General features: G+C 40.0%; 1 protein-coding gene across 2 annotated transcripts in view; it reads right to left on the bottom strand.

Annotated features, from left to right (window-relative positions):
* LOC103031661 (adhesion G protein-coupled receptor L1) overlaps positions 1-15,789 on the bottom strand; it is a 67,710-nt gene that overhangs the window by 30,468 nt on the left and 21,453 nt on the right. For both annotated transcript variants that reach the window (XM_049469633.1, XM_049469634.1), the window contains exons 2-4: positions 14,664-14,812; positions 6,892-7,105; positions 4,606-4,715 (exon numbers count right to left, since the gene is read on the bottom strand). In XM_049469633.1, the coding sequence (XP_049325590.1) occupies positions 4,606-4,715; positions 6,892-7,105; positions 14,664-14,733 (394 nt within the window). In that variant the 5' untranslated portion in view covers positions 14,734-14,812. The remainder of the gene's footprint in view (positions 1-4,605; positions 4,716-6,891; positions 7,106-14,663; positions 14,813-15,789) is intronic.

Genomic DNA, 15,789 nt, shown 5'->3' with positions numbered 1-15,789 from the left:
GCAAGTTTCCCAGATTTATCACCAATGAGTGTATTGTAGATATGTAGATAAGACAGATACATACACAGATAGATAGATAGATAGATAGATAGATAGATAGATAGATAGATAGATAGATAGATAGATAATCTGCTACATATAAATCTGGGTTAGTTGAGGTTGCGGTTGAGGTTGAGGTAGAATCAGACTGTGAGGGAGAGTTCCTCTGGATCTGAATGAAATGCGGGTTAGTGCACAGGCAGAGGGCCACTATTGGCTGGGTTCAGGCTCTGACTCGACTCAGGACCTGCCGATTGGTCGACTCAGGCTCTCAGACACACCCACACTCAGTCACTCATCCAACGCACACCATAATAAATAAAAAACAAAACATGTAATGGGGTTGAGAACTTCAGAAGCACCTTAATAATCACGTGACTACTGATCAAACTGATCAAAGAGGAGGAGCCGGACTCGCTGGCTTTAAACCACCAGATAAAAAGGAAAAGAAACAAACAACAGGTCGGTCCTGGGGGAAGCAAAGGGGTGAAAAGATGAAGAAGAGACGAGTGGAGGAAGAAAGAGGGATGAGGAAGAAGAAGAGAAGGAGGAGGATTCACTTGGATCTGAGGAATCTGAGTTCAGAGTTTTCTTTTTTATCGTTTTGAGAAAAGAGCAAGCAAATGAAAACAATGAAAAATGAGTGTATGTGTGTAAGAGAAAGAGAAAGAAAGAGAGAGAGACTTGGCATTGCACGGGAGGGACGAGAGAGCCTGAGAAAGTGCGTGAGAGTGTAAGAGAGTGTGAGAGATAGTGAGAAAGTGTGAGTAAGTGAGTGAGTGAGTGAGCGAGAGACTTGGAGAAAAAGAGTGAGATAAAGAGAGAGAGTTTTGGTTTTGCTGAGAGAAAAATGAAAGAAGGAGGAAAAAGAAGGAGGAGGAGTTACATCAAACTCGACCACATCACAGGGGCCAGGGATTTGCAGAACGGAGAAGAGAGAGAGAGAGAGAAAGAGTGAGTGAGCGATCAAGAGAGAAAATAAAGAGAGAGAGATATATTAAGAGAGAGAGAATGAAAAAGGGAGAAGGAAGGAGAAACTTCGGCGTTAATGATCTTTACCTTTTTGATCCACTTCTATTCAAGCGTCGGAGAAAGAGAGATAGAGAGATAAAAAGAGAGAGGTAGATAGATAGAGTGAGCAAGAAGGTAGGAGAGCAGCAGAGAAAAGAAAGATAAAGAGAGAGATAGAGAACAAGAGAGAAAGAGAGAGAGAGAAGACGAAGGAGAAAAAAAGAGATATTTAGAGATAATTCACTTTTTCACAGCAGTCTTCCGTTTTCTTTTCAAGCTTAAAAAGTTGGAAATCAAGTGGAATTAGAGTTGGAATTTCCTACTGCGTGGAGAGTGGAGGAGAAAAGGAGGAAGAGGAGGAGGAGGAAGAGGAGGAGAGAGAGGAAGGGGGTATAACAGGGTGGTATATAATGGGGGATAGAGGTAGAGAGCAAAAGAAAAGGTTGAAACGAACGGGGAATGAAGAAACGGGGAGGGAAGTGGGAATCGCTGATTTGTTCATTTTTTACGGAAACTTGGAATATTCCCTTTTTTGGATCCTGTATCACCCCTGTTCTCTCTCCAACCCTTCACCCCGCCCCTCCCCGCTCCTTTCATCCATCCACCCATCCACCCATCCATCAATCCATCCATCCATCCTTCCACTCGCTTCTGGTTGAGTGACGAGCTAAAGCTGGGGAGAGAAGAATGAATACACAGAGAATTGAAGAGAGAGGAGGACAAATTGATTGTAGTTAAGTCATTATATAGTAATAGAAGAACATTCAATCAGTGGATCATGATGACGGGCAGTACCTCAATCAAAAAATTGGTAAATTAATGTATCTATAATTGCATGGACATGGACATAAATATTAGGACATTAGACTTCATTTATTGATTGTTTGTCAAAGTCAAAGTGTACTTTGAGTAAGAATAATTTGTCCTGCTTTTGTTGAAGTAACTGTATCTACTTTCCCGGAAATTGCTGTAAGGATTTGCTGTAAGGATTTGATTGGCTGCAGGTTTTTAATAGAAATTGAGTCCTATTCTGTTTGCAGTAAGTCTCTATAAAATACTATACAAGCTGTATGTATGCATTTGCACATCTGTGTCAGCAATGGGTACAATATTAAAGAGCAGCTGAATGCATTATTTGTTAGAAGGGGTGTCCACAAACATTTGGACGCATAGTGTAGCAGAGGGGCAAGGTTTTCCTTGTCTTCCAGATCTCATTCTGACTTCCACAGTTCCCCTGAACTGCCATTGAAAACACTATAAACATTAGAAACACTAGGTTTCCTGTTTTAGACTATAGACGAGTCATCATCTGTGCACCGAAATTCAATACAAAAAAGGCACAGACTAAAATTTCTTAGTATAACAGAGTGTTGGCTGTTAAATAAATATGAAAAAGGTATAAAAAAAAGTGTTGTTTGTGTATTGTTATCGAATTCAAAGTATCGTATCGTTATTTGTATCAAACATTTTTAAACTGATACCCAGCCCTTGTTATGGGTGTGGTCATGGGTGTGGTTGTGGCAATGTGGTAATGTGTTCATCTAAACAGAGATTGGGGAATTGGCCTTTCAAATTGGATAGAAATTTTGATAAAATTAATTACTAATTAATTTTTTAAAAACATGACACATAAAGAGGAGTAATTACCAATCATCAGTACTTGGCAGCCCGTCCCTCAAACACACTCGCAAAGAACCGTCATGTCAACATTTCTCACTGATGGTAATTTGCATGGACACACACACACAGAACTGCGGACGGGGAAAACTAATGTCAGCTTTCCGACAGTGACATTAATCTACGCTGACACACATACACACACACACATCGTACACACTATCACACACTCTCTCTTGTGCATAAACACACACTCTCAAATACACAAACACACACACACACACTTGCATGCATAAGAGCATGAGAGAGAGAGAGCTCTCCCGGGGGAACGGGAGAAGTTGTCACAAACACTCTGGTCTTCTCAGAAAGAGAAAACTGGAACTGACCACACACTCTTTTACACACACTCTTACACACACAAACACTCTTACACACACAAACACTCTTACACACACACACACACACACACTCTTTCACACACACTTTAAAAAAGGACATTAGGAAAGTTGTGTCACGACCAAGTCTATAAAACAAAAACAAACAGCAGAGTAAACAAGGAGGGTCCGGACCGGGCCAGGCTGAAACAAAGAGCTGAGGGAGGCGGGACTTCCTGGCTGGACCACACCCCCCTGATCCTCAGCGAGGGAGGTGGGCGGAGTCATCTATAATCAGAAACTTTACATTATTATTATTAATATATAATTATAAGTAACTCAGATCAGGACTGATCCATCAAACCTGAGTATAAAACAGGAAAAGATTGAATCGCTGTAGGAACGCTGCAACAGAACGTACGGCACGGGCAGCGGAGTGCAAAAGAAGAGAGGAAGAGAGGGATGAAGGAAAGATAAAAATGAATGAGTGATTGGGTTACTGCACACCCTGAACTGCGGAGAGAGAAAGGAGAGAGAGAGCGATTGAGTTAGAGATGAAAAGAAAAAGAAAAAAAAACACTCCGCTAAGGAAGGAAAAAGGAGGAGTTAAACCCAGATCATACCCGAAAAACTCCACTACACCCGGTGGAGGAGTGGAGAGAGGGAGGGGGCGAAGACAGGCAGGGAGGGATAGAGGGATGAGAGGGATAAAAAGAGGTGAGAAAGGGGGAGAAAAAAAAGGTGATGAGAAGAAAACCATGAATAAAATGAAGATGATAAAAAGAATAAGTGAGGAAAAAAAGAGAAATAAAGAGGAAAAGGAGAGAATAATAATAAGAGGAAATAGAAAAGCAGGGAATATAAATGAAATAAGAGAAGAAATGAGAATAGAGGGGAATAAAAAAGAAGAGAAGAAAAGTAAAGAGAAGAAAGGAAAGTAATAAGAAGAGAAAAAAGGAGAAAATAAGAGGAAAAGAGAAGACAATAAAAGAGATGAGAAAAGGCGAGAAGAATAGAGAGAAGAGACAAAAAATAAAGAGACAAAAAGTAAGAGAAAAGAAGAGAAGACAGAAAACAAAACAAAAGAAGTGAAGACAGAAAGTAAGTACAGAAGATAAAAGAAAAGAGACAAGACAATGGAGAATAGATGAGATAAGAGACAAGAAATAAAGAGACGAGGTGAAAACAAGAAAAGAGGAAAGAAAATAAAAGAAGAGACAAAAAGAAGATAATAGAAAAGAAGAAGAGAGGAAGAGGAGGAGAGGAAGGGTGGATGGATGAGGGACTGTTTGAGAGGGAAGAAAGAGAGATTGCTTAAAGTGCATGTGAGCATATCTGCATGTGGAAAAGAGAACGAGTGTGTAAGCATGGTGTGATTGTGTTTGTGTATGCATAAAACACACCTGTACGTGTGTGTGTGTGTGTGTGTGAGAGAGAGAGTGTGTATGATCACTGCATTTTTTCATTTATATATGAATGTTTATGTAAATGTGAGAGTGTACATGTGTGTGTAGATGTATGTTTGTGTGTGTTTAGGTGTGTGTGTAGGTGTGTGTGTACTTACTGTAGGGAACACACTCATACTGGATCTCCAGGTATTTATAGGTTCCGGGGCAGGGGTCAGGAAACACATCGGCGCCCGCAACGACCACACACTGCGTCCGGTTATTACACCTGCAATATATAATTCATCATTATTAATATTAATAATAATAAACAATCATTAATGCAGTCATTCAGCTCACTCGGGAGGTTCACTTACTTTTTCTAGCCTGCATGCTGAACAAAATTATGATACAATATTGCAAACTATTACTAAAAAGCTAGTTTGATTTAGGATGCGTCAGTGTCGACTTTGCTTTCGTAACAGCGAGAAAAGTATGCATGTATGAATGAAGTTACTCTTATATAGCGCTTTTCTGGAAACCCAAGGCCACTTCACAATTTACACGTTCCACACACCGCTGAGAAGCGGCAGCCAATAGCGCACAGCATACTCTAAACCGGAAAACAACCATCCACCTGGAGGACTGCATCGGGCACAGTGCCAATGCATATTTGGGCACAGTCATACATACATTTTTATATACACACAATACCAATCAATTTAAAGTATTACATTTTCTGGGCAATTTAGAGTGATCCCCATGTTTTTGGGCTCCCAAAAAGAAGGAAACCCATCCAGACTTGAACCCAAGACCCCAGCACTGGGAGGCGATTGTGCAAACCACTAATCCACCGTGCCTCCTTACAAATACACCTTGCGCATCTCGAAACTCAAGCGCAAAAGGCATGTACTAATTCTGTTGGTTTTGGGCCAGAGCCAGGTGAGCTCTGACTTTGGCGGATTGCTATTTTAATGGCGCAGTTACCTGGATGTGTTCAATGCTCATTCACGCTGTGTTTCCTGTTACCAAGATAAACAAGCAATACTCTAGAAATGTACCTGAACACACCTCATTTCCAGAATAATCCTATCAGTGTAGATATATTCAGAAGCTCTGCTACTATTTAAATGATGCAGAAAAAGTGAAAATAGACTGCTGACAGGGTGTAAGATAGCAATGAGCATCACGACGAAGTTGTACCTTGATCACATTTGTCGCAAGAAAAATTTCGCCATGATTTATGCAAATAACGAAGTTGTAAAGTGGACGTATAGCTGGTGTTTCCGACTGTTAGCCGGAGCAGGAATGTTACTGGGTCACGGCAGGGTAAAGCTCGGGTTTCTAAAGTACTGTATTACATTACTGTATGGGTTCGGACTGAGAGCGGGAGCATGTATCTCTCCTCTCTCCCGGCCGTGGAAATCTATCTTCTTTCCGTCCTCTCTCTCTCTCTCTCGCCCGCTCGCTGCTCATCGCTCTTTGCTGGGCGATTAAATGAAGCTAATGTGCTAATCTGTTTGTGTGTGTCTCTCTCTGTAAGAGGAGAGTGAGGAGGAATTGATTTCTGCTCTTCTAGGAAACAGCAGCAGCACAAACAGAAGGGAGACACCGTGGCGCCAGTGTGGGCACACACACACACACACACTTATAGACTCGCTAACCGCGCTCAAGTGCACGGCTACGCTATCGCTCGGGTGCTGCTACCATTAGAATGATCGGAACTTGCGAATTACCTACCCTATATTGCCTATACTGCCAAAAATATTAATTTACCCATCAAGATCACTGAACTCAGAACTAAGGTGTTCCTAAATCTCTTCTGTTTTCACATGTATATAATATAAAATCAGCAGCTAGGCATGCTGGGACTGCTCCTACAAACATTAGTAAAAGTGTCTTGGGTGTATCTCGGGTCATTGTCATGCTGGAAGACCCAGCCACAGCACATCCTAAATGCTCTAACTGAGGGAAGGAGGTTGTTGGCCAAATTTTTTGAATGCACAACCCCCATCCATCCTCAAATTTACCCTACCCTATATTGACTATATGGCCAAAAATATTCGTTCAAGATCACTGAACTCAGAACTGAGGTGTTCCTGAATCTCTTCCGTGCCCACAGATATATAATAAAAACAGCAGGCAGCAGCTAGGCATGCTGGGACTACTTCTACAAACATTTGTGAAAGTGTCTCGGGTGTATGTCGGGTCATTGTCATGCTGGAAGACCCAGCCACAGCACATCTTTAATGCTCCAACTGAGGAAAGGAGGTTGTTGGCCAAAATCTTGCGAAACACAACCCCATCCATCCTACTTTCAATACATTGCAGTTGTATGCTATATTGACTACATTTTTTAAAACACGTTTTCTCATGGAATGCGTTGGGTCACATTGGTCTGCATTAGTGTCGTACTACAAAAACACCTTTAAATGCATAAAATCTACACATAAAGGTTTACCCACCTGTGAGACATGATCTTGAAGGCATCTGGTTGGTAACACTGGACGTTCTCCATCTGAAAGGGGTCTGCATCGCAGATTTTGTCATCCGTTCGGCCGTAATTAGCCGTTTCTATCATGATGACATCACTTCCTGGGCAGCGGAGTTCTATGGGGTAGCCTTCACACGCCAGCTCTCTTCGCATCAGACCAAACGGCATGGCTGCCCTGCTCAGACCTGAGAGAGAAAAAGTAAAAAAAAAAAGTTGGGGCTGTACCTTATATTGAGTGAATTCTTTCAGTGAAAGTTCTTTTTTGTAGCCATGTTTTTTTGTACCAGTAAAGATTATAAACATTATAAACATTATCATCAAATGAATATGTCTCAAGAACTTGATGATCCAAAATTGTCTGGCTTTTGAAATAAAAAAGGAAAGACTCTGTACTTCAGAGGGAACATCTGACCCTGTAAAAAGCAATATTTTACCTTTATGTTATAAAGAGTTTATTCCAGAGAAGAGGCTTTATTTAGCCTATTTCAGAAAGGATATTTTTTATATCCATTTAGCATTTTCCAGAAATTGAGCCCTGACCAATGTCTGACACTGGGTAAACAGGTGTCAATAAGTCAATAGGTGCAAGGGTTGTCCACAAACTTTTGGACTTATTTTAAAATAAAACAGTGATCAACTGTATAAATTCAACAAGGAACATAAAATGAGCTCGGCCCGCTAAAATCCCCCCCAGACTTCAGTGAGGAAAACAAGTGGAAAAACCAGCGAAACAAGCAACGTCCAATTACCACATTCTGTCGTCTATCGTGAGCCTCAAGCTCAAAGCTCGGACCAAAATATAGACGTCCGGAATCAAAAAGAAGCACAAAAAAAGATAAACAAAGATTGAAGCAAGGAGGCTAATTCACTCACGCTAGCCTGTGAGATGCCAGCCTGCGGCCATATTCCCACAGGTTGCCATGGAAACCAGACCAGAACAGTGCGGGAGATGGAGTTTCCAGTTAAAGTGCAAGAGCTCTCAGACAAAGGAAAAAAAACACACACAAAGAGAGCCAGACCGACGGCGTCCAGTTTTTACCCACGCTAACGGTAAAACCATCAGACATAACCCCAGTCCTCCCTATCACACTGCTGAGCCTCCAACAAGACTTCCTCCAAACAAGAACCTGAACCCGGTTCCTCCTGATCCAAACCTGTGGAATATTTATATAAACCGGCTAAAGAATGCTCTGTATCAAAGTACTGAAATCCATCTTCAAGTTACAAAGCGAGGTGTTTAACAACCTAAAGTTACAGAGGATGATTTTAGATGTAGTAAAAGTCACATAACACCTTACAGAGCATTGTTTATAGTAATGCAAATATCTGCAGAGCTTCATACCTGCACAAGTCTGGGGGTTTTATCTCATAACTATGATTTTGTATCACAAAATTATGACATTGCATCGGATAGTTATTACCTACTATCTAATGATTATGACTTAGCATCTCATAATTATGACTTCGTATCTCATAATAACTCAGTATCCCATAATTATGAATTAATATTTAATAACTATTACTAATTATCTCATATTTATAAATGAAAATATCATAATTATGACTTAGTATCCCTTAATTATAAATTAGTATCTCAAAAATATGACTTAGTATTTTATCATTATGAAATAGTGTCTCATCACTATTAATTAAATTAATTAAAAAGTATGACTTAGTATCTCATTATTATGAATTAATGTCTCATAATGTTTTTCTTCAGTTTCTCATAATTATAAATTAGTATCTCATAATTATGAATTAGTATCTCATAATTATGACAGTATTTTATCATTATGAAATAGTGTCTCATAATTATGACTTAGTATTTTATCATTATGAAATAGTGTCTTATAATTATGACTAAGTGTCTCATAATTATGACTTAGTATCTCATAATTATGAATTAATGCCTCATGATTATAACTTATGTCTCATTATTATGACTTAGTGTTTGATAATTATGACTTTATATCTTATAATTATGAATTAATGTCTCACAATTATTACTTAGTATCTCATCATTTTGACTTAGTATCTCATAATTATGACTTAGTATCTCATAATTATGACTTAGTACCTCATAATTATAACTTATGTCTCATCATTATGACTTAGTGTAGGACTTTTCCAAGTGGCTCAAATGAGCTTCCATAGAAATGAAATAATCTAAAACATTTTTTTACCAAATGTCTGGTAAGATTTCCCTCACTTGTGATCAACTGCGGCTTTCTGTACTTCATATGGCTGTAATTTAATGTAGTACTATACAAATACAAACTGCATGGGGCGCTGTAGAATGATAAGGAATTGCTTCAGTGCACCTTCACTTCTTGTATCCATTGTTTGCAACTTCTATAATTGGGATTCCATGACATTTCCTCAACTTCTGAAGCAGCAGCAGCAATAAACACCAGAATTTAATTGTATAATTGTGGCATAATTTAAAACTCAGCCTTCCTCAACATAATTATTTGTAGAATCAGAAAATGTAGCACCATTTTTCTATTATATCTCTCTGTTTTGCGGAATTTGACGTCTGCAAGTGTCTGCATCCACAAAATAACTCCCCTCTGGGATCAATAAAGTAAAAATCTAATCTATCCGATCCAATTAGCAACCAATTAGCATGGCGCTTACTGCATGGCTAAATCATGAAACCATATAGAGGTGTTCAATAGCCTCTAATAGACTTGGTAATGTGGTTTCTAACAGTGCATAACTCAGTGTTATGTAGGACATGGATTAAAGTAAAGACAGAATTCAGACCTCATGCAGAAGGTTGCTAATAGTACTGATGTTATTGGCGAATGGAGCCAAACTCGACATACTTCTGTCCAGTGCAATGAAATTAGCCTGGATTCTTTATGAGGTGGATGTAATGTATGATACAAAAAATGAGGAAGAAAGCCTAGAGGCTAAGCTCCAGTTCCACACCATCGTTTCCACCCCCTTTTGCTTCTCATGGACGAGAGAGATAAAGAAAAAGAGAGTGAGTGAGAGAGAGAGAGAGAGAGAAAGGCTATGCAGACCAGATCTGACAGAAGATCCAGCAGCTTAAGACGAAGAGCCAAGCCATTGTCTTTTTTTAGAGGCACCTGAACAAGAATTTGAACAATAGGAGAACCAGGAAACAACACAGGTGACATATAAGAGGGCTCAACATACTGACTTTTAAATCTTTTTTGTCTTTTTAAACTAGCATTTTTTGATCTGGGAGCACTACCTCCACAAGTTTGGTATTTTTGACAATGACAGATTAGGCTTTGTAAAGGACAGAGGCAAAAGTTAAAAAGGGCGCCTACTGCATAGATGAAATCGATCCAATATTAAAACTGGGTATGAGTTTAAAACATTGTCCCATTGTTAATAACAATGTACTTTGTCTTCAAAATATAATCAAAGTACTATAGAGTTTACCCCATTGTGAGGGAACCTATAAACCTACTGGTGGACGTCTCCATTAGATGGGCAGACTAACCAGGCCATTCATGACAATTTTTATCCAGTTGGTGAACCCTATACAGCACCGTATCCCGTATTCCCAACTTTTTGCTAGTCTAGAAGACTTTAGGATCTTCTGACTAGAACATAAAGGCAGCATTATTATTCCCACCATTTTGCAATCCTACACACAGAAAAGTATGAACGTATGGAAGTATGGCATGAAAGCAAACCAGCAATAAAGATTCCTATGCCATAAAAGAGCCCAAAATATGGTACAAAATATTTGGTTCCTGAGAGAATTATTTTTAATTATCAGGACATAGGTGTTTAAAACATGTCTCTAGCCCTTCCTACAAATCTACCGCAATCCATTATCTTATTTGCTTCTCTTTGGTCAGGATTGAGCGTAGTCCAGAGCCTACACAGAATTATAGGGCACAAGGTTGAAACATCCGCTGGACAAGGCACCAGTCCATTGATGCCCCTAAGGGACAATTAAGCATTTGCCAGTTTACCTATCCTATATATGTTTGGAAACTGGAGTACTCATTGGAAACCGATACTGGCATATGGAGAACAAGCCAAACTCCTTGCAGACTGGAATCAAGAATCGAGTCCACAACCCTAGGCTCCTGGAGCTGTTCAAACCTACCTCTGCTTTACTATAAATATAATCTCTACAATGTTCACATGTCCATGACAAGTCTCGCCTGCTCCACCAACCCATTTACCTCCTTTCAACTCAACTTTCATCTCTGTTATCTCTCTGGAAAAAGCAAAATAACTCACCACCTGAACTCCAGCCCTCTCCAATCTCTATACTGTTGATGGTCTGGTCCAAACAAGAAAGCTAGCGAAATAAAGGTTATTTAAATGCCAAAAAGATTCCTAATGATGTACACCACAGTGTTCTTTGGGTCAGAAACAGAAAGTTCTTCTAAGGCCCTGTTCCAAAAGGTCCCTTGTTGGTTCCAACTGGCACCCTTGCCTTTACTTAAGCATTCTTGCAGATCCTGCTCCTTCTGCCAAGAGAGTTTGGGATGTTTGGCAGACTGCGAAAGCTGTTTTCAATCTCAGGAGCTGTCCAGAGTACTGATCCCTGGTGTTTTCTGGAAATTCAAGTGAAACCTTGTATGGTCTGCTGTGGGAGTGAAAGCTATCAGCTGCTGAAAGCTGTGCACTTAGAAACAGTGATTTGTTCATTTTGTTACATTACTTATTTTTTTCAAGCTTTCCTTGTAAAAAAAATGGATCTGGTGAAACTTCTTGGAATGGTTCCTTATTTGCAGCCAGCTTCTTGCTCAAGGACATGCTACACACTCATTCACCTTCCAAAGGACTATAACAACAATAAATAGAAGTATACGTATAAGACTACTGACAATTGTGGTCCATTTATTGTAAAAAACAGGGATTTTAGCAGATTGAAGCGTATGGGATTTTGAAGTCAACCCACAAATTGGAAGACTCCAAAACTGCATAGCATAGCAATTCCTCTAAGCAATCCCATAATCAGTTCTTGGTGGGACTTAACTATATGTGAAATTCCCGTAATCCTTTACCATATTTAAAAGAACAGCTTCAAAATTCAATCTTTAGCCAAACACCCACAACCTACAGCACAAATCCTATCACTCATTGTCTTGTGCTTCTAAGAAACTGGGTTTAAACAGTATAATTCTGCCAAATTGCTAGTGCAGAGATCTTGAAAAAGCTATTTATTGACAAGCACCAACACCTCAACATCTCCATCATCATCTCATGGATGCTGGCAGGTTCTGACCCACTTCTAAATGCCATTAAAGAATTCTCCAAACCTGCAATAATGAGCCATTTCCTCGAACAATGCCACAATCAATCCTTGGAATAGACTCAACTCGATGGGCCAAGTTGGAAAATACCTTAAGATTATAAAATGTCTGAAAGAACAGGATTGGCTCTTCAACCAAACACCCACAGCCTACAGCACACATCATATGCCTTTAGAACATAGTACTCAAGATTTGCTTTGAAGGAATTCCAATTGGAAGCATTTCCATGGACGTTTTTATCGTGACAACAAACCAATGCAGGCCCACCAGGCGATTACAAATGAATGAACTAAACCAAAAATCAAACTTCTAAAGCACCAATAGATTTATACACTATATAAAGTGTTCATAAGAGAATGCTCATAAAAACGACTATTACCTCACAAAGGTCTCCATTATCTTCTCATGGATTTTACCAAGGTCTGACTCGAATACAAGAGATTAATGAAGAGATAAAGACACATTTTGGAAGACATTTTTGGTAGGCCTCTTGAAAGACGAACTATAGTGCATTATCATCCACTGAAGTACCAACTCCCTCTACCTTTCTTGTTCAGGTTGTTCAGGAGAATCTCCTTACGCTTCCTATCAAAATCAACTTCTTTCTTAACATCTCAGGGATTTCGCCTCTTTAAGAGATTATCTCTTCAAGAACAGCTGCAGGGTTGAGTCTTCAGCCAAACTCCCACAACCTATAGCAGACATCGTATTCCTATAGCAGTATCGTATAAACACAGGATTCATGTTCATTTTCTGCTTTGAAGGAACTTGTCGAGGAACTTGGGTGAGAATGTTTATTTACAGTAAGCTTAGATTTCCAGAATTTTAGCGTGGTTTGCAGGGCTAGCCGTGGTTACTTGAGGTTAGCAGCCCTTAGCACTAGTAAATGCCATCCAACAGCGCTACACTAAGGAACCATGAGTGTTCCAGTAAGCCAGAGAGCTATCAGCTAGCAGTTCGTCCCATGTAGCTTGTTTTAACAAAGTAAACACGCAGACTACAGTCCAATATACTTACCTCTGAATGGCGAAAGAGCTTGTGCTTAGTGTGGTTAGAGGCTAATGCTAATGCTGCTGCTGCACCAAGCCTTAGTACTAAAAAACTTCACCGAAACTCCTGTATAACACTGTCCTTCAGCAGAGTGGCTTTACTGCTCCTTAATACCTGACTCGTAGAATTCATACATAAGGAGCACTGACAATTTTTGGGAAAATTAAAGAATTTTAAGTGCACCTTTACAAAAAATAAGGTATTTGTGTTTATAGAAAGAAAGGATATCCAAGAAAGCATGGAAGATATCGTATTTGTTAAGTGCTGAGTTGGATGAAAACGCCACCACACTCAGGTCCCCGTTACCTGTAGGAATCATCAGGCCGCCCCCCCTCTACATCCCCAGGAACGGTTCCACTTACACCTCACCACCAGAAACACTCGCAAACACTCCCTGCACTCTCTGGACCTCCTGTACCAACCCAGACACCCCACAGAGCATGGAAAGCACAAAGCATCTCCAGGGATAAAATCAGCCCCTTGGCAAAGACCACAGAGATACACTACAGGTGTGGACTAGCCCCCAGGTACAGTTCCTCCCTCTGATACAGTAGAGTAAACCAAGATAATGGAAATGTTTTATTGCCTGAGTAATAAAAAGCTAAAGGGATTGATAAAAACTATGTTTTCTCAAATATTTATGCAAGAAATTATACTGTAATCATTTCAAACCTGCCTTTTAATTAAGAAAGTGGGCAAGCGCAAGAACTGAAGACACTTCTACAAGATCCAAACTGATAATCAGAACCAGACAACTGGGTAAGAACATCAAACAGGTTTTATGGGGTATGCAGTGGTCAATACCTACCAAAAGTGCTCCAAGCATGGACCGCCAATGAACTGGCGACAAGGTCATGGGTGCCCAAGGCTCAATAAATCGATCCAATCTGATTATGTGACTCAGGTTTTGATTGGACAGACTTTTTGAATTGATTTTTTTCCAGCATAGAAATGAACTCATGGCCTAATGCTGCAAGTAATACACCAGTAACACCCAATCAACCACATGGAGTATCACAGGAGCCAGTTGGCAAAACTACGCTAATAACTGCTAATAAATGAGACACAATAACTAATGTACCATAGTAGCCATAATGTCTTGCAACTACTGTATCTAGTAAAACCCTAGCAACCACTAAGCAACTCTATAGCAGCCACCTTCCAACAACTCGGGAATATACCGTATCCGTCTGAGGGAGGGATCTGTACCTACTGTTTGTGGCAAGTACGTGAGATATGTACAAGGATGTAAGAACATTTAAATAATGAGTTTTGTGCTTCTTTTGTGAACAAAAAAAAATCTTAAATGCATTTTAATGAACACTTATCAAAACATTGTATACATTTACTGTCCAGTCTATAAATCAAACCGAATTGACTGTTTACAAAAAAAAACAAAAAAACAATACATTTATCCGTTTAGTACCGCAGTACCTACCTTGTTCAGAGGGGGCGATGTTGCTAAGCGTGGAAGCACACATCCACAGCAGCCATAGAGACAGGGCCATGGTGACAGGTGGGTAAAGGGTGGGGCCAGGCGGAGTGGGCGGGGTCAGCCACTCGGATTCCCTCTCGGTTTAGACGAAGCTGGAAGAGAAATACACCAGAGCGTAAGAGTGTGTGTGACGAGAGTGTGTGTCGCTGTGTGTTTTCCGACGGATTGATGACCCAATTCTGTCGCCCATCATTACTCTCAGAGACCCCCAGGAGCACACACACACACACTCGACACAAGAGCGTGATGTTAAAACCTCCTATCCAGCAGAAGCGAACTCTGACTTCAGGCCAAACCTCCTTTCATAATAAAACTAACTTCTGCTAGCATCCCAGTGGAAATTCAAGTAATATGTTAGCCTGAAGCTAACACTGATGCAACTAGTCATTTTCCAGCTGGTCTAGATTCACTACAAACATCTGAATCGTCAAGGCGTCTCATATGTTGCATCTGAGGATTGTGATAATAAGCATTAGCATTAGCATAATCGTGATTCCTATCTTTTCAATTATGCTGGCGGCTAATCTAACTTGCAGGACCTTCAGTCCTGCTCCTGAAGGACTGACCAATGAAAAGCTAACTTTGTTCTATCTGCCCAGATACTACTGAGAGAAAATTTCTCATTGGGTGAGAAATTTTCTATTGGGCATTTCAAGACCTTATTACAGTTCCAATGCTAGTAATGCTAATGGTGGGCTAGAGGGCTATAAAGCCCCATCATTTACCTGTAGAGCACTGGAACTTCTACTGGAACTGTGGTGATCTCTGGAATAATGAAGCTCCATCCAACACTTTGGAAGAGCTGGAAACATCTTTCTAAATGGTTTGGGTAGTTGAGGCACGATATCATCACACGCTAAACAATAGAAGTTCTAAACTGCAGTGTGAAATCGGACAAAACAAACCAGATTAAATGTACAGAATACAATGGACCCTGGTTTAGACTTTGTTTCAGACCTTTAGGTGTAAAAAACAAGCCCTTACAAATGCTTTTAGAAGACAATAAGACAAGAAGATGAACAGATGCTTATCAAACTGACCGGTTTAAAGGGAACATATTAGGCAAAAC

This window comes from Astyanax mexicanus, chromosome 21 (assembly GCF_023375975.1).
Source record: "Astyanax mexicanus isolate ESR-SI-001 chromosome 21, AstMex3_surface, whole genome shotgun sequence".
Taxonomy (NCBI): domain Eukaryota; kingdom Metazoa; phylum Chordata; class Actinopteri; order Characiformes; family Acestrorhamphidae; genus Astyanax; species Astyanax mexicanus.
This window is presented reverse-complemented; position numbering and strand designations above follow the sequence as displayed.